The sequence below is a fragment of the Acomys russatus genome, chromosome 28 (assembly GCF_903995435.1).
Source record: "Acomys russatus chromosome 28, mAcoRus1.1, whole genome shotgun sequence".
Lineage (NCBI taxonomy): Eukaryota > Metazoa > Chordata > Mammalia > Rodentia > Muridae > Acomys > Acomys russatus.
The window spans coordinates 26,841,614-26,860,578 of record NC_067164.1 but is presented as its reverse complement, the minus strand read 5'-3'; the positions used below and the strand labels follow the sequence as shown (position 1 = coordinate 26,860,578).

Below are 18,965 nucleotides of genomic sequence, written 5' to 3'. Positions count from 1 at the left end.
CACTGCTGGCCTGGAACTCTGCTTCGCTAGTTATGGGGTTTTTCTTTTTCTTTTTTCTTTTGTTTTTTGATTTTTCAAGACAGGGTCTCTCTGTGTTAGCCTTGGCTGTCCTGGACTCACTTTGTAGACCAGGCTGGCCTCGAACTCATAGCGATCCGCCTACTTCTGCCTCCTGAGTGCTGGCATTAAAGGCGTGCACCACCACACCTGGCTGTTAGTTATGGGGTTAATGGCATGTGATGGCTTACAATTTTTATTGCGTCGATCTTTCGGTTAAATTTATTTCTATGCATCTTATTTTTTGGTAGCTATTTGTGAATAAGATTGCTTACTTAGTTTCTTTTTCACCAAGTGTATTACTGGTGTGTACACATGCTACTGGCTTCTTTTTACATATTGCCGTTTTCGTCTTGTAACTTCCTGGAGCTCATTCAAAGTCTCAGCTGATCTTTATGGAGGTTATCTTTCCCTAAGCATAAAACCATGACATCTGTAAAGATAACTACTGTAGCTGCTTAACTGCTTAAACTGTGTAGGCTCCTCTTTTGAGATCTATTTTAGTTTCTAGCATAACTGTAGCTCCTCTGTTTTTGTTTGTTTTTTTGTTTTTTAGTTTTTTTGAGACAGGGTTTCTTTCTGTAGCCTTGGCTGTCCTAGACTTGCTTTGTAGACCAGGCTGGCCTCGAACTCACAGCAATCCGCCTGCCTCTGCCTCCCAAGTGCTGGGATTAAAGGTCTGCGCCACCATGCCTGGCATTGTAGCCTCTCTGTTAACACCAGCTCTTAGCATATCAGGACCCATTTGTCTCCATTTTGTGAGCCACCATGTGGTTGCTGGGAATTGAACTCAGGACCTTTAGACGAGCAGACAGTGCTCTTAACCGCTGAGCCATCTCTCTAGCCCCAGGAGAGTCATTTTCAAAAGAGCTCTCTAGACTTGCCAAGGATTTAACGCTTGCCACTTTTCATTCATGGTCTCCTGTCACACTGGTGCTTGCTGGCACCTCCCTGCCTTCCTCACACAATGTCAGTTCTCCTGCAGGCCGGGCACCCAGGGCTGAGGTAACGAGGTGCTCCCCTCTTTCTTCTGGGCTCCTTTCCAGTCATCCCCGCTGCTGAGAGTGCCTGTCAATCCTTTGCTAGTCTTCTGAGTTCTCCCTCTTTCACTCCTACAGTCCAGCATCTGCTTTGTTGCCCTGCCTTCTTTGGAGGGCCCACGTGGAGGGCCTTGACCTACCTTGGCTTCCCCCTGCTCTGACTAATGAGGTTGCCTGTGTTTCTTAGAATAGCATCTTCAGCTGGTGGGATAGTTCACCAGGTGAAAACACTTGCCTAGCAAGCCCTACAACCCGGTTCAGTCTATGGAATGTATGCTAGAAAGGTTCAAACTCACCCCCCCTCCCCACCCCCAGCTGTCTTCTGACCTCTGCACGTGTGCCTTAGCACACATACACATATATAATAAATTGGGGGGAAAAAACCCTACTACTTGGCTTCTATTAAGAATCATCTGCCAGTTAGGAAAAATATGATTTTTTTTCTATCCATGACAGGGTTTCTCTGTGTAGTCGTGGCTATCCTGGAACTCACTCTGTAGACCAGGCTGGCTTTGAACTCACAGAGATCTGCCTGCCTCTGCCTCCTGAGTGCTAGGATTAAAGGGGTGCGCCCCCACTGCAAGGCTCTACATGATCCCCCCGCCCCCACTGGTTTGTTTATAGCGTCCCTAGCCCCTCCTCCTTTGCTGTTGCAGGTCTGATGTTACCCTTTCCTCCCGCCTTCCTGTCTCCACAGTTAGATTTTTCCGCTTGTGTTTGGCCATCCTAGGTGAGCACTGTGCATTCTACATGTTCACAATCGCTGGCCTTGCACACTTACATTTATCACGTAGGACCCAGGCAAGAGAAGTAGGTAATACTCTCCAAGTTTGTTGGTTCTAAATGGGCAGATGTGCTTTCTGTCTTGGACTTCCACAATTACATTTGGTAACGGATTTCCACTCTGATCAAACACTTGGCCCTTTACACCTGCAAGACAAAAAGAAAATCAAACATGAATGCCGTATTTTGGGCCAGTGAGATGGCTCATTGGTTAAAAGTACTCGATGGACAAGTCAGAGGACCTGGGTTCAATCCCTGCAACACGAAGGGGAAGGAACGAAGAGACTCCCTATAAAAGCTGTCCACTGGGGGGCTGGAGAGATGGCTCAGAGGTTAAGAGCACTGATTGCTCTTCCAAAGGTCATGAATTCAATTCCCAGCAACCACATTGTGGATCACAACCATCTATAATGAGATCTGGTGCTCTCTTCTGGTGTGCAGGCTGAATGCTGTATACATTAAAGAAAAAAAAACTATCCACTGACCTCCACATGTGTCCTGACACAACAATAATAAAAATTTTAAAGTAAATAACACCTTTTATGGCATGTGAAAGGAGTTTCCTTTAATGGTTTAATAAACACGTCCTGGGGCTGGAGAGATAGCTCAGCTGTTAGGGACACTGACTGCCTTTAGAGAGGACACAGGTTCAATTCCCAGCACCCACATGGCAGCTCACAACTGTCTGTAACTCCTATTCTAAGGTTCAAATACCCTCACACAGATATATATGCAGGCAAGACACCAATGTACAAATAAAAATAAATATTAAAAAAAACCTCACATCCCTAGTATTTTTCATCTGTCTTAACTGTTAAAGAGAGGAGATGTTGAGCTACACATCTGATTTATAGCTTACGCTGCTAGCTCGTGGCTATTCAATGTATAGCACATATTATCAAAATGGAACATGAGAAATGGCAATAGCCCATTTCCGTCATTTCCAGGTTCTTTCCTCAATCATCAAACTGGTACTGACAACATGATGGTGGTGAGCTCTGCCAGCTCCCAAACAAGAACCATGAAAAGATAGCTGTTGCTATATTAAGTATTTCAAAGGTTTGTCTTCACACCAGGCAAACTGGGGGCGGGGCAAAATGGTGACAGCAGTATTGCTTGCCTTCTGGTTACTAAGAGCAGCCAACATTTATTGAGCAGTTACTTTGTCCCGGGCAGTTTGCTGAGTGCTCTGTGTGCATGCTGAGCTCTACAAGATGGCGATGTTATCCTCAAGTTCCACAGGGCTAAGGGGATATTAAGTAGTGGAATTTCTGTCTAGCATTAGGTATGATTAAGTATGGCCCTGGGTCCAATCCCCAAGACTGCAAAACAAAGCAATACATTGCAAATGTGAAGGACAACTTTTTCCTTTTTAATGGTTCAAGGGATCAAATCCATGCCTTGCATAACCTCCTTAATTTTATAGCCAACTGTGGCCTAGCCCCTAGGTCCATGCCAGCCTCTGAGATCCACACCAAAGCCATTATATTAGACTCGTGCCACTTCAAGATGTCAATGCTCTGGGGAGCATTGGGGATTGAATCTCGGGCCTCCTGTATCCCAGGAAATTCTGTTCCCTGAACTACACCGGCCACACATCCCAATTTGTTCCTTCCAGTGACAAACCAGGCCAAAGTAATTTAAGCCTAATGACAGAAATAAACAAAATACAATGATAACAAGACCTTGGGTCAATTTCAAATAGCTATACTCAACTACTATTTATCATAAAAGAAAACCACAAGAACACATGAAACAGTGTCTTCTAGAAAAGACTGAGGGAAAAGATGGGGGTTGTGACTAGCAGCAAAGTCTTTATCTCAGCTATTAAGCAAATCTTTGAAGCAGATGACCTCTTGATGCCTTTCCGGTTCTGTCCCTGGCTCATTTGCCTGGGACTGGGTTATCAAAGGTCACGTTTCCTTTCCATGGAATCTATGGCAGTCCACTCTGCAAACTTATTTTCATGTAGTTTTTCCTTCTTTTGTCTTTTTATTCAAAGTCCCATTTATGCTTGTTCTTACTATTTATTTGGGGTGCTGAAGTTGAAACACTGGAAAAAGACAGTAGATCCAAAGATTCAGAAAGAGCTACGATAGCAGGAGAAGCAAAAACCAACAGTTGAAAAAAAAAAAAAAAAGCAAAGACCTTAAATTCTGTTGTCAAGTCTGAAGATGGTAAGGGGGGCACGACCTATGGAGCCACACAGCCTGGCTGTGGGGAAACTGGGAGCTGGGACAGTGCCCTGAAGAACGCTCCTTCAACCCTGATGATCATGTGGTACCCTGTTCTGGATCTGATGAAAGATCCATCTCTTGGCCTGACAGGATTCTGGAGCTCAGGACCTACCCAGTTTCTTAGGGCCAGGTTGCTTAGTTACCTGAGGGCCATGAGCCATTCCTCAGCCTCTAGGTGCAGGTCTGCCTTTGAGTTCAGGGGAGTGTCAGGGCAGCAGCCTGGGCTGCTTGGGCTTTGCTTCCCAAAGATGGGGACAAGTGGGACATTGTACACCTAGAATTTAGACTTCCTGTCTGCACCCACCTTAGCTTCTGAATCTATAGGTTCCAATAGAGTACAACCTCTAACACAGTTCCATGATACACGGAGCCCAAGGTTACACTGAGGACTTCTGTGAGTCCCAATAGTCCCTCTGAGGCCATAGAACAAGCTGGCGTGAGGCAGGGCAGACCTCTTACTCCAAACTCTCCGCTGACCACACTGAAGTTTAGTACTTCCTTGCACTTTCAAACATGACAGGAGACCTAAGAGTGTGACGTCTACGTCTACACTGGCTCCTGCCCTCTAGGCCAGGCCCCTGTGCTACAACGGAGGCTTTTCTTTCCCAGATGGGGCAGGTCTGAGTCCTCCAGATGAGCCACCATCTCAGACTCAGAAGCCTCCTAGCATGTGGTGAACTGAAGCAGAGACCGAACACACTGTGGCAAAGACAGGAGGTGCCAAGAAAGGGGAGTTTGCCCTAGTCACCTACAAATAAAAGTACTTTTTGACTGAAGACAGGGCACTAATGCAGGGCGAGATCTTTATGAAATAGTAGCAATCATACATCAGTGTTTTGAAAGAGTTTTTTGCCCCTGCCCCCTAATCAGAAAATAATATTGCTGGGGCTGGAGAGATGGCTCAGTGGTTAAGAGCTCTGTTTGCTTTTCCAGAGTGAGATCTGATTCTCTCCTCTGGCGTACATGCGGATAGAGCACTCCTATTCATAAAAAGAAAAAAATTCCTGTCTTAAACCACAAGGGGGCAGGGTTGATGTGCTAATAAACACATTTAAGTGAGTTCACATAGATAACAAGGGACAGGCGGATAGAAAAATATTCTGGTTTGTTTTGTTTTGGCTGTCCTGGACTCACTTTGTAGACCAGGCTGGCCTGGAACTCACAGTGATGCGCCCACCTCTGCCTCCCAAGTGTTGGGACTAAAGGCATGAGCCACCATGACCAACTTATTTTCACATTCATTTATTTATTTGGCGTTGTGTGCTATGGCGTTAAGAGTGTGGAGGTCAGAGACAGCTTGCAGGAGGCAGTTATTCCTTTCACTCTGTGGGCTCCCGGGATGAACTCAGGACACCAGGTGTGGTGTAGGCACCTGCACCTGCACTGCACCTGCACCTGCTGAGCCATCTGGGTGCTCAAACCAAACTTCTAACTGCAGAGGTATCATCCTGTTTCCTGATTTTTGTTAGATTTACATACCATTCAATATGTAAAAATTAAGAGGAACTCTGGGTTTTTGCACCATTAAATGAAGTGAATATGAGTCATTTTCTCTCTCTCTCTCTCTCTCTCTCTCTCTCTCTCTCTCTCTCTCTCTCTCTTTTACTTTTTTGAGACAGGGTTTCTCTGTGTAGTCTTGGCTGTCCTGGACTTGCTTTGTAGACCAGGCTGGCCTCAAACTCACAGAGATCCACCTGCCTCTGCCTCCCAAGTGCTCGGGATCACAGGTGCGACGCCACCACGCCCAGCTCAAGTCATCCTCGAATGAGCAGCTGGACACAGCATCTCTCACACACTACAGATAAGATGTAGAGCATTCAAACTCTTAGTCCTGGTACTGGAAATGAGATCCTGCCCTGAGCCCCCGAGAGGTTTTGTATATATATGCTCGACCCAAAGGGCTCTACGCACGCTGTGTGTGTTAACAAGAAGACTAAGGCACGGACCTAGGTGCACCTGTTTCATATATTCCATCAAGGCGGCCTTGTTGTCATTCCAGAAGAATGGTAGCTTCTCCTCCCGCGGGTATTTACAGCACGACAGCTCCAGTGTGATTTCGAAACACTGGGCCCAGATGTAGTTGTAATCTTGCATCCCACCTGAAAGGCAAGCACATTTCATTTTCGTTAAGGGCTAAAGGCTGCCAGGGAGCCAGGTATCACATGCCTAGGAGATGTGTGAATGAGTACCGAGACTCGGGAAAAGAGGCATGGCTGTTTCCACATGTCCCATTGGGGCGGCGCGTTCTACCACCACGTGACCAGACAGACGCAAAGAATCCCATGAGGTAACTGGATGGGAGCTGACGGAAGTTCAATTATGCACCAAAATTAAGCGGGAGGTGGGGAAAGATCCCTTTTTATATTTTAAAACCCTATATTTCAAACACATTTCCCCACCTAAATTGACTGCATTTTAAGTGGAAAGTACTAGGGACCTGAGGGCAGAAGTAACATTTTATATGGTACATGCTAGAGTAAGATCTTTCTTTCTTCCTTTTGGTTTTTCGAGACAGGGTGTTTTTTTTTGTTTTTTGTTTGTTTGTTTGTTTGTTTGTTTTTGTAACAGCCTTGGCTGTCCTGGAACTCTGTAGACCAGGCTGGCCTTGAACTCATAGAGATCCACCTGTCCCTGCCTCCTCCTGAGTGCTGGGATTAAAGCTGTGAGCCTCTATACCCGGCTTGTGATTTTTCTTAAGAATAGCCTATTTGGGAGAGGAAGTACTGGAGACGATGTAAATGCAGTACTTATGCTCTTAAAAACATTTTAAATTAAAAATATTGCAAAAAGAAAAAATAGTTTCTTGACTATACTGCAAAAGGGCAGTTGGATACACGGGCTGCACAAGACAGTATAATAAGATTATTTTTAGGGGGCTGGAGAGATGGCTCAGAGGTTAAGAGCAGTGACTGCTCTCCCAGAGGTCCTGAGTTCAATTCCCAGCAACCACATGGTGGCTCACAACCATCTATAATGTGATCTGATGCCCTCTTCTGGCCTGAAGGTGTACATGCAGGCAAAGCACTGTATACACAATAATAAATAAATCTTAAAAAAAAAAAAAGAGATTATTTTTAAAAAGTATTCTGTAGGGCTGGAGAGATGTTCTTGCAGCCAAATGTACATGGCACTTTACCAGAAAACCCGAGTTCAGTTCCCAGCACCCACATCAGGTGGCTCAAAACCACCTTTAACTGCAGCTCCAAGGGATCCGACCCTCCTCCTGGCTGCCCCAGACACCTGCACCCATGTGGCACACACTCACACAAACATACACACATACACATAAAAAGACAAAAACATCTTTAAAAAATATTTCTGTAAGCTATAAAATTAGTTAATTAAAACCAGCATCACTAGTTTTAGAGGAATAATAGCGTCTAATATTTACTGAATGTTCAGGGATTTTAACATCTTTCCAAAGACCTTTAGGTCACTTCATCAAACCCCGACAGCAGTTACGGCTTTTCTTTAGGGCAGCGGTCATAGATGTTAAGGCACACAGGTCCAGAGACTCCTGCCTGTGGGTGGCAGAGCCCAGCTGCTGCCATCTTGCAGGAGCCCTGTGGCTTTGGCCCTCGTTATGACGAGATGTTTCTGAGGTTCAGGGAAAGGATGCTGCTGATTCTAGGAAAGCTCGGACACAGGTTGTCACTGCTCATGTGAAATTCCTAATTTCAAAAGGTTATAATTACTGTGTATTTTGTAAGGCATGAAATTGCCTATGTGACGTCCCTGGATTTGTGTATTAATTTTTATGGCTGAAAAGCATGTGTTTGACTGAGAAGGTTTTAGAACTTTCTCTCCTGGTGGCATGTTATATTTTATGTGAATGACATCTTAGATTTGATTAATGCAGCCACTTTTCTATTTCTTCTTCTATCCCAACCCCTGTATTGTACTGAGGTCAAGTCAAAGTCTCATTATACTAGGGAAATGGTCCACGGTCCACCACGGAGCCACATCATCATACTAATGAAGTGGTCCACGGCTCATGTGCTTGATTGAGCATGTAGTCCTCAGCTGCTCCTGGCAGAGGCAGGGCCACAGTGATAGGGCTAGAGGCTGGCATCTGACCTGGGTCTGCCAAGGGCCCACTCCTGCCTCAACCTATCATGCAAGTGTCAGGTAAATGAAATCCTCCTTCCTCTAAGAAGCATCTGTCAGATATTTCATCCCAGCGATGACAATGAGAACCACTACAGTATCCGCCCGAGAGAATACTGTGTTCTCAGCTCTACCAGGTATTGGAGAGTTTAAGTTCAACAAAATGCCCAAGGGCTGGAGATAGGGCTAAGGGCATACAGCACGGTCTGCAATTACAGAGGACCCAGGGTTAGTTCCCAGCACCCACATGGCAGCTCACAACCACTGTAATTCCAGATCCAGGGGAGCTGACCCCCTCTTCTGGCCTCTGTGACACAGCACACATGTGGCTCACAGACATACACACAGGCAAAACACTCATATACACAAAATGAGTAGATAAATAAAAATCCACAAAGAAAATGCCAGAGTAATCTATATAAAAGGTTTTTCTTTATCCTTTCCATTAAAAAAATTTTTTTAATGGATTTGTATTCCTCTCTGAATCTATTTTCTTCCTCCCTCTACCTCCCCTTCCCTCCCTCTCCCCTCCCCCCCCCAATTGCAAGTAACTTGTAACAACTTTGGGAATTTCCACACATCTGGATTTTTTTTGTCTTGGTAATTACAGTGACCACGAAGGACAGTTGTGCCGCAGAACAGAAGGTTCTTTGTAGCAATGAAGATGGAGAAGGACCGGGAGGGGCTGTGCTGGAGCCCTGAGGTGAGTGGGAACAGACCCCGAGCGGCAGGATGGATTTTACGGTGCCTCCACGTCTCACTGGCCTCAACGGCCTGAACACCATCCATTGTGGGCTATGCTTATTTTACCTCATCTGGAAAGTTGGCAGTGCGCCACCCAGACACAAAAGTACCAGTTCGTGCTAGATTACTAGATGGCCTATGCACCCACAGTGACAGCTGGGGAAGGCGCCTGTGTGCAGAGACGCAGGCTGCAGCTTGCTTGCTGGCTGTTGGCGGGTCAGGCTGCCTAGTCTGGGCGGGAAGGCTGCTCATCTCTAGCGAGCTCGGAGCTCCGTTTACTCTCTCTCTCCCCAAGTTTCCAGGCTAGTCCCAGGTTCTGTGCAGCCCTGGGCTTCTGCTTGTTGACTTTACTCATTTGGCTACAAGTGAGCTAAACTCTGTGGTGCAGGTCTGTAATCCCAGCTTCTTGGGAGGCAGAGACAGGAGATTTGAAGGTTCAAGGCCAGCCTGGACAATTTAGTAAGCACCCCTGATCCCCCCCACCCCCCCCCCCAATACTGCCAATAAGACAAAACAAACCGACAAAGGACCATCCTTCCTTCTGTGTTCCCTTCCTCCCTTCACCATCACCCTTCCTCTGCCTGGCCATCTGGACTCAAGGGTGGGAAGCCAGAACCCCTTCCCCTGGTCCTGCCTGAAGAGCATTTCTTCCCGACAGCCAACTTCTTTTGTAAGCAGGAAGGAGACCAGCCACATCCCACATCGTCTCCACTATAATTGGCGGGAGCAGGAGTGGCAGCTGTCCTTGTAGGAGGGACATAAGTGCCACCTTCCTCCAGATCTGCACTGCTCCCTTTGCCTTTTCTACCCTCTTTCCACTCTGGCTCTGTAAGCCAATTCCCCATTTCCATTGTACTTGAGGGCGAGGTCTGAGCCCTGGGTCTTTCTTGGTACCGTTCCCGGGTGCAGGAAGCACCCACAGATTAAAACAAATGTGCGAGCAAATGAGGAACATGCCTGTGAATCTTACAAACTGTCCTTCACCGTGATACTGTGGGATGGAGACCTGACTGAGGGACTGCATTGGGCCTTTGCGCGTCTTTCGTCTTTCGAGACTAGCTGGTGTTCCAGGTGAAGGGCAGCAGGGGTGTATAAGGAAGAGGAGGCGCTCACCTTGCAGTGGGTACCAGGAGTAGCCGTTTGTGATTCCGTTGGGGAAGTTCCTTTTGTTTTTACACTGATCTCCTTTTGTCATGTTGGGGTTCCGTGAGGCATAGGTATACGCAAGGTGTTGAAAAACATCATCGTCGGGAGTTAAGCTTCGGGACAACAGTGTCCCTGTAGCTGTGTTAGGAAGACAGAGGGATGCATACAACACACATCAGCAGACGTGATCAACAGCACGCACGCACACGCAGCTTCCCATGTTAGCTCACAAAATAATCAGTCTGAAAATGAAGCGGCCTTTTCATCATCCTCGTCAGTCTCTGAAGTTCAGCTGCCAGGAGTTAACATATACCACTGTCATGCTTTTATGCTTGTTGTTTGTTTTTTTGGGACAGGGTCTCTCTATGTAGTCTTGGCTGTCCTGGAACTCGCTATGTACCCAGGCTGGCCTAGAACTCACAGCGATTCGTCTGTCTCTGCCTCCTAAATGCTGGGATTTTAATCTCACCAAGTCTGGCCCTTATCATTAAACACATGTCATCCTACAGAGTCTAAAGCCGTGGTTCTCAACCTTCCTAATGCTGCAACACTTTAATGCAGTTTCTCATGCTGTGGTGGTCCAAGTCATAAAATTATTTTCATTGCTACTTCATAGCTGTAATTCTGCAACTGTTGTGTTTTGTGATGGTTTTAGGAGACCCCTGCAAAAGGGTCAGTCAACCCCCAAAAGAGTCACAACTTACTGGTTGAGAACAGCTAGAAAAGTCAACACTTCAGAAAGATTAAAAAAAAAAAAAAAAAAGATAAGCCTTCTAGCCACATAACCTAAATCTGTGATTCAATCTACACCACTGTAGGATTTCACCAATGGATATCATGTTGCTGGTTGTCGCTTCAGCCACACTGCCCACCCTGTTTAAGAATTACAGGAAGAGCCGGCCATGCAGTTCATGTTGCACACGACTTGCCTGGCATGCATAAAGCCCTGGGGTTGATTCCCAGTATTTCATAAACCTGGCCTGGTGGTGTACGTCTGTGAGGCTCAGAAATTCAAGGTCACTCTCAGCTACTTGGTCTGTTTTAGGCCCCCTGGCATGCCTGGGATTCTTTATTACACACACACACACACACACACACACACACTCACACACACACACACACTCACACATGGTCGAGGAGAGTGAGGCTGTTGCTTGTGTGGTCAGAGAAGTGACGCGTGGGTGGTGGACCACTGTTCCAGAGGTGGGGTGCTGGCGGCTCGGTCTGCTGGAGCGGTGGGGCCACACCACTTACCTTGCACGCCGTTATCAAAGGGGTAGCTGGCCACCAGGGCACCGCCATGGAGATTTGCAGAGAGGACAAACGTCTCTGTTTTCAGCCACGCCATGACTGCCAGGGTCTCAGGCTGTTTCGTCACGTTATTGTTCTCAAAGGCATCTGGGAAGTTTCTGTTCAGGTCGTAATTGTTGGAGTTCTCCCTTTAAAAGAGAGGATTTTTGTAGGGTTTATTGGGTGTGTGTGGGTGTGGGTGAGGGGAGTTGTGCACAGGCCTGAGGCTTAGGTTCCAGGTGTTTCCCAGATGTGAATGCAAGAGCAGTGGATAACTGCTGTGGAGGCCTCTCGAGAATCATACCTAAAGTCCCTGGCCCCTAGTGTGTGTGATTTGGTGTCCCGATGGGACGTTAGCTACTATGACACCAGCAAATCTTGGACAACTGTGCATTCTGGGACCTTTTGTTCTTGGAACACTGCTTTTTAGACACCGAGGCACCACTGGCAGCCGCATACAGGCTCTGTAGAACAGTGAGGGACCCAGGTGACAGCCAGGATGGGGATGCCAGACACATGGCCCCAGGCTAACGGCCTCAGACCTGACCTGAGGCCCCAGGTGCAGCAGAGGTCAACATCCATCCTACTTTGCCCTTCTTAAACTTGGAAGTTAATAAAAAGACTTGGTCACCATGCTCGGCAACGGGTTCTTACACAGCATCCAAGGTCAGAAACTTCATATACTTTATACAAACATGTTTCAGGATGCTGGCATGTCTATGCCTAACTATGCTAGAAAAGCTAAGGATGAAGGGGGTCCAGTGTTGAGATATTACTTATTTATTCTTGGCAAACTCAACAAACTTACAAACTGTGCAAATATATGTGTATATTCAGCACTGGAGAAACTCTAAACTCCCTGAGGCAGTTTGAAACAAAATCCACCGTTAGACCACACTGTAAGACCCACACTACGTAGGCTATTGCATCAATAAACCAATTTTGGGTAATTTTGGAGAGTCTATGTATTATGCTTGGCCAGAGATTCTCAACCTGTGGGACGAGACTCCTTCGGGGGGGGGGGGGTGTCAAATGACCCTTTTATAGAGGTTGTGTATCAGATAATCCTGTATATCAGATATTTACATTATGATCCATAACAGCAAAATTAGAGTTGTGAAGTAGCAATGGAAATACTTTTGTGGTTGGGGAAGGGACAGCACAACACGAGGAGCTGTGTTAAGGAGTCGCATTGTTAGGAAGGTTGAGAACCGTTGTGCTGGGCAACGTGAAGCTGACAATGATGATTCACTGCCTGCAGCAGCTTGCAGTGTAGTGGAGAGAAAGACACTTAAGAAATTAGACATTAGGGGTCTGTGAGATGGCTTAGCAGGTTACCTTGATGCAAAGCCTGGTGACCTAAATTTGACTCCCAGGACCCACCCACATGGGAAAAGAGAATCAATTTCTGCAAGTTATTCTCTGACCTCTACACATCCACTGTGGCACACCCTATATCATGCCCAACAAATAAGTAAATAAACAAACATATATTTAAATTTGTACCATAAAGGTACAATGCCAGAGGATCAGAAGGCATATGGGGACTAAACACATAATCCATGATTGGGAAGGAGTTTTTGTAGGAATGCTCTTTGGGCACTTGATGGGGATGAGGAATGGTCAGTAGAGGCAGAGGGACTAGACAGGCGCCATGCTTCATCCTACAAGATGGCGGCCCGTAGAGCCTCAGTGCGCCTGTGACAGGCACAGGCTCTGGAGCGCTTCACCATGACGTAAGTCCTCTTGCCAGGGCCAATGGGTGCCTGATGGGAGACCAGCCCCTCTCTTTTTAAAATTATTTATTTATTGTATATGAGTACTTTATCTCAGAAGAGGGCACCAGATGGTTGTGAGCCACCATGTGGTTGCTGGGAATTGAACTCAGGATCTCTGGAAGAGGAGGCAGTGCTCTTAACCACTGAGCCATCTCTCCAGCCCCACCAGCCCCTCTTTACCTTCCATTACTGTAATAGCAGTCGGGTTTCTGGACAGCTTCAAACCCATCTGGGTTCATGGAAGGCATGATGTGGATCCGAGTGCTATTGATCAGACGTGTGACCTCCATGTCTTTCCCGTGACTGGTGACAAGATAGTCAATGAGGTGGAGCAGCAGTTCCCGCCCCACGGTCTGTGCAGAGGAGGAACGGGATTATTAGTAAGTCAGAAATAATAAGAAAAAGTTCCCCAAAGTGCAAATTCCCCCGTATGGATCGCCACATTTGAGATCTTACATCAAAGCTTGTTTGTGAGAACCACATTTTTCAAGCAGAGCAACAGAGGCAAGGGTCAGGCTGGAGAGATGGCTCAGAGGTTAAAAGCACCGCCTCCTCTTCCAGAGGTCCTGAGTTCAATTCCCAGCAACCACATGGTGGCTCACAACCATCTATGATGAGATCTGGTGCCCTTTTCTTGCCTGCAGGTGTACATGCAGGCAGAATATTATATACACTGTATACATAATAAATAAATAAATCTTTAAAAAAAACAGAGGCAAGGGTCAGCTCAGTGGGGGATGCTGAGAGTGCATCTGTGAGAGTTCAGGCCCTTGCTTGTAAACTACCTGCTCTCTGTACGTGTGTGAGGGAGTGGATCCAGAACCATTTAGACCTAAAAGAAGAATTCGAGGCAAAGTTCTTAACACGGTGGTCTTCATTTCCTTGTCTTCCCAGAGACAAGACCATGACTCCTATGAAACCCAGTGGCAGGCTAGACACCAGATTATAATGTGATTAATTTTAATAATTGGCCTCAGGATTTGAGCGGGTTGCAGCATTCCGTACCTTCCTCTGGCAGCTTCTGCTGTTGCACGTTCTGTGTTATTTTTCTGTATCTGTGTACTTTGGATGCCCACATTCCTACGGTCGTGGAATTTACTCATTTGCATGTCACCCAGCTTTTGCCAAAAGAATGTACAGTGCGCACACTGTTGTTTACATCTTCTTTAAATGTGTTCACTTTGTATTTGTGTTAAAAGTAAAACTTCAGGGTTGGAGAGATGGATGAGTGGGTAAGAACACTGGCTGCTCTTGCAGAGGACCCAGGTTTGATTTGCAGCACCCACATGGCAGCTCACAACCATCTGTGACTTCAGTTTTAGGAGATCCAATGCCCTTTTTTTGGTCTCTGCAGGCACCAGGCATAAATGGGATACACAGACATACATGCAGGGAAAAGACCATACAGAAAGGCATGTATGCAGGCAGAAGACCCATATATAAGCTAGAACTAATGATTAAAGAAATTAAAACAAAACCAACTGATCAGCAGGTTGTCCTCTGACCTTCACATGTGAGCCTCTGACACATGTGTGCCCAAACACAACGCCCTCTCAAGTATGTAATAAATAATAACGTATAATAAAGAGACTTTAAGAAAGATTCAGAATATCAAGCTCTCCATCTAGTTTTACTTGAGTTTTATCCCCTGGTTAATATATTAAATTTTACTAAATTAAATGGATTTTACACGTTAAATATGCCGCACATTTTATTCTAGATTATAAAACTTTTTTGTTTAATTTTAAAACTTTGTTTTATATGTATCGCTGTTTTTCCTACATGTATGTTTGTACACCAGGTACATGTCTGGTGAGGCCAGGGGAGGGCATTGGAACCCCCTGGAACTGGACTTGCAGATAGCTGTAAGCTGCCACTAGGTGCTGGAAGTTGAACGTTGGTCCTCTGGAAGAGCAGCCAGTTCTATTCATTGCTGAGCCATCTCTCCATCCTCCCCTCCGCCCGACCAGATTATTTTAATTACTCTTAGTCTCTCACCACGGGAATACATGAATGTCTAGAGAGATTTTTGAACATACTAATGACAGCCATTCTGGGTGGTAGTTACTGGAGGACTTCACTCTGCTTATTTTTCTAGTATCACTTTTTAAATGGAAAAGAACCCATATTGTGTGTGTAACCAAAGAAGCAGCTGTCTTAATATTCCAAAATAAATTCTCAGTGCTTAACTATAGAAGGTTTAAAAAAAAATCTCATTAACATGAAGAAGCAACCATGTATCATTTAGTTTTAAAAGGCCCAGGGAAACACACACAACATCTGAGAAGGAGTTAAACAAAATCCTCTTGTTATTTTCTTTATCGGGCCTTACTTCCTGCCCTGTGACTTGTGACAAATATTATTCAAATGTATTCTCTGCAGCCTGAGGATAAGTGCCTCAAGTACTCATTCATGTTTTATGTATAAACATCCTTTTCCCCCTTAAGTTTAAGGCATGGAGTATGAAGCCTCGTGGTTCTAAAACATTAAGAATATGGTGAAAGGCTCATCACCCTTCTCATTTCCACTGAGGCCTCTACAGTAGGGTCCTCACCGGTTTCCTTTTGACCCACGGACCTTCTGTACTCCCCTGTGGCGTGTACCACCACCACCACCCAGCTTGATTAAGACTATTGTAAGAAACAAGAGGACCTAAGGCGCTGAGGCTAGTCAAAAGACTTTCAGTGTTGAACAGGTTTTGCTTAGGGCAAGAACTCAGGCTATCTGGTCACATTAGCCCGAAGAGAGATGGAGCAAATGCCGATCACTTGAGCAGTCTAAGTAACACATACGTAAGCTCACTTAGACACATCACCTGCAATAATCATTAGATCTGCCTAAATCCCCAAACAAAGAATCTGATTATCCAAAGCCACATTGCCTACATGAGAATTCAGGGCAATAATAGGAAAAAAAAAAAATCTGGGAAGTGACAATTGGAAGGACAAATTTTACCTTTCGGTTTTGTTTAAATAGATGCGAAACTTTGAACATTAAACTACACCCATCCTCCAGGCTGTCTTGGTTTATTTTCTGATGCTGTGATTAAACCCCATCACCAAAAACAACTTGGGGAAGAAAGGTTTTAATTCATCTTACAGCTTGTAGTCCATTATGAAGGAAACCGGGGCAGGAATTCAAGGCAGGAACCTAGACGGAAAAGCTAAAGCAAAGGCCACAGGGGAGCCTGTTTACTGGCATGATTATAAACCCAGGACCACCTGCCCAGGGGTTGGACTATCTCAAATCGATCATTAATCACATAAATAATGCTACTAAATAGGATGGGGGTTTTCAAAGTCTCAAGCAACCAGTAAAACCAATTCATTGCTATGGATTATGGAAAGGCGAAAGATATGACATAAAGCATTAGAAGAAGAAAAACCACCTTAATGCTCTCTCCACTATAAAAAATCCTAGAGCTGTAAGAGCTGTAGTTGAGTTAAGCGATGACTATTCACCGAGGGTTTCCTTCTACAGTAATGGGGGCCTGGGCCCTGGGGTCATGGGGTCCTGGGCTCTGACTTCTTCCTTGCTGTGGGTTAGTGTGGGCGTGGCACTGGGCTCTTCAGCACAGTTCTAACTTGCCATAGAATTTCCCCCTAAGAACAAGTAGAGATGGCTTATGAAACTAGAGAGTGGATGTGTCACATTTTTTTCCTACAAAAATTTAAAGATTTCTTTCTTTCTTTCTTTCTTTCTTTTTTTTTTTAAAGATTTCTTTTTTTTTTTTTTTAAACATTTATTTATGTATTATGTACACAATGTTCTGTCTGTAAGTATGCCTGCAGGCCAGAAGAGGGCACTAGATCTCATTCTAGATGGTTGTGAGCCACCATGTGGTTGCTGGGAATAGAACTCAGGATCTTTGGAAGAGCAGTCAGTGTGCTCTTAACCTCTGAGCCATCTCTCCAGCCCTTAAAGATTTCTAAATAGACAGAAAAGGGGTACAAAACAGAGCAGGAGGAAAGCCTGTGGAAGGAACAGGGTTCCCTCTGGCAACCCCACAAGGCAGAGGATGTGAGACGTGCTAGTGTCAGGGTGTGGCTGTGGCTTCCGGTCAAGCTTGGCTTTAATTGGCTATACTTTTCTCCAAAGCAAGCTGGTAGCAGGATGAACGGGTGCAAGCACTGCATGTGCATGTGAGCCTGTGTGTGTGCTCATGTACTCACACGTGTGTGAGCATGTGTGTGCATTTATACATGTGTGTGAGCCTGTGTGTGCATTTATACATGTGTATGAGCCTGTGTGTGCATGCATGTGTTGTAAATGTGTGTGTGAGCTTATGTGTGTGTGCCTGTGTGGGTGTGTGCGCGCATTCATGCCCGTTAGCCTATGTGAGTGTGCATACATGTGTGTGTACATGTACGTGTGAGCCTGTGTGAATGTGCATGCAAGTATGTGGGCATGTGTGTGTGAGTGTGCATGCATGTGTGTGTGAGCTTGTATGTGTGAGCCTGTATATGTGTGTGTGCACATTCATGAGTATTAGCCTGTGTGAGTGTGCATGCATGTGTGTGCATGTGCATGTGAGTTCATGTGTGTATGTGCTCATGCATGTGAGTGTGTATGCGTGTGTACGTGCATGTGTGTGTGATCATACATCTACGTGTGATGGTGGTAAAAGTCCCATCTCTGATGTCTCAAGGTGCAGCAGAGTGGAGACTGGCGAAAGCTACATCAAGACTAACATCTGGCAGGGAAAACTGGAAGTCCTTCACCACCTGAGCTACATAAAAGAAACAGCATAACTCACCCTCTCCTTGTGCCCAAACAACCCCCCCCCATCATAGCAATACAAATCTTGGAGAGGCGGTTGCTGCTGTGTAATAACTCATAAAGAGTCATGAGGCGTAAGGCCCCGTGTTTTGGGGTGCATGCTTTTGCTTCAGCTCACTAGCCCACTCCTGTACTTTCCTTTTCTTAGTAAATTCTCTCTATTTCTTTTTTTTTTTCTTTTTTTTTTTTCTTTTTCTTTTTTTTTTTTGGTTTTTCGAGACAGGGTTTCTCTGTGTAGCCTTGGCCATCCTGGACTCACTTTGTAGACCAGGCTGGCCTCAAACTCACAGTGACCCGCCTACCTCTGCTTCCCAAGTACTGGGATTAAAGGCGTGCACCACCACGCCCAGCTTCTCTCTATTTCTAACCATGCCTGGGAACTTCAGCAGGTGGCCTGGGACCCAGACCCAGGCCGTGACTACCTGTGGCACAAGGGAACTTTCACACATTGTGTGCCTGCCTCACCCTCCCAGTTAAAAACTGATTAATCTTCAGGAGTATCCATTAGTAGATACATTAACACGTAACTTAAACCTAGAACGGGGTGTCTAGACTAGACTTCAGCATCAAGCTCAGGTCCTCGCCCTTTGCAGTAGTGTCTTTTACCCACTAATCCACTTCACTGATCTTTAATGTTATTATTATATTTTTTAATGTAAAAAGATATGATTTTAAAAGAAGGGACTAAAGAGGCAGAGTAGAAATTCATGGGGGTGGGGCAGAAATGGGCCCTGATGCTGCAGCTAATTTCATCAAGCCCACGGTCTCAATTATGGACACCCCCTGCCCCTGACACACAATGTCATGCTATCTATGGTACAAAAAAAAATGTTCTTTAAAAAATCATGTGGTCCACTTGGTACGCCATGCCACTCAGTGTGTATGGCTCCTACAGGTATTTACCATGAGGTTCCTATGCTTCCGAAGAGCTCAAAATCGTGGGGTCAGAGGTCCAACTTTATATCACGGTAGCAAGAAATACTTCTAACGAAGGATAAGAGCCA

The 18,965-nt window shown here is 45.6% G+C and overlaps 1 protein-coding gene across 1 annotated transcript in view; it reads right to left on the bottom strand.

The window, feature by feature from the left end:
• The window catches only part of Cpm (carboxypeptidase M), a 55,728-nt gene that overhangs the window by 1,158 nt on the left and 35,605 nt on the right, over positions 1-18,965 (bottom strand). The window contains exons 4-8 of the mRNA XM_051170850.1: positions 13,363-13,535; positions 11,369-11,553; positions 10,082-10,252; positions 6,064-6,216; positions 1,879-2,027 (exon numbers count right to left, since the gene is read on the bottom strand). Of these exons, the coding sequence (XP_051026807.1) occupies positions 1,879-2,027; positions 6,064-6,216; positions 10,082-10,252; positions 11,369-11,553; positions 13,363-13,535 (831 nt within the window). The remainder of the gene's footprint in view (positions 1-1,878; positions 2,028-6,063; positions 6,217-10,081; positions 10,253-11,368; positions 11,554-13,362; positions 13,536-18,965) is intronic.